The 335-nt window shown below is 52.5% G+C and overlaps 1 protein-coding gene across 1 annotated transcript in view; it reads left to right on the top strand.

Moving 5' to 3' along the window:
- The window catches only part of LOC107569204 (synapsin-3-like), an 8464-nt gene that overhangs the window by 2699 nt on the left and 5430 nt on the right, over positions 1–335 (top strand). Inside the window, exon 4 of the mRNA XM_016255226.1 lies at positions 159–261. Coding sequence (XP_016110712.1) covers positions 159–261 — 103 coding nt within the window. The remainder of the gene's footprint in view (positions 1–158; positions 262–335) is intronic.

Here is a 335-nt window from a genome sequence, read left to right on the forward strand (position 1 = left end):
CACTCTCTCACTCTCTCTCTTGCTCGCTCTCTCTCTCTCTCACACACACACACTCTCACATGCGCACGCACACACATGCACACACACACACACACACACTCATTGATCACAGCAGGTGTGTGACGGTCAGCTGATCATCTCTGTTTGTGTGTCTGCAGGTATCGTCTGTGGGTGGACTCGTGCGCGGAGATGTTCGGAGGTCTGGACATCTGTGCGGTCAAAGCCGTCCACGGCAAAGATGGCAAGGACTACATCATAGAGGTGTGTGTGTGTGTGTGTCTGTGTGTGTGTGTGTGTGTGTGTCTGTGTGTGAGTGTGTGTGTGTATGTGTGTGA

Source organism: Sinocyclocheilus grahami, unplaced genomic scaffold (assembly GCF_001515645.1).
Source record: "Sinocyclocheilus grahami isolate Dianchi unplaced genomic scaffold, SAMN03320097.WGS_v1.1 scaffold1322.1, whole genome shotgun sequence".
In the NCBI taxonomy this organism is placed as follows: Eukaryota; Metazoa; Chordata; class Actinopteri; order Cypriniformes; family Cyprinidae; genus Sinocyclocheilus; species Sinocyclocheilus grahami.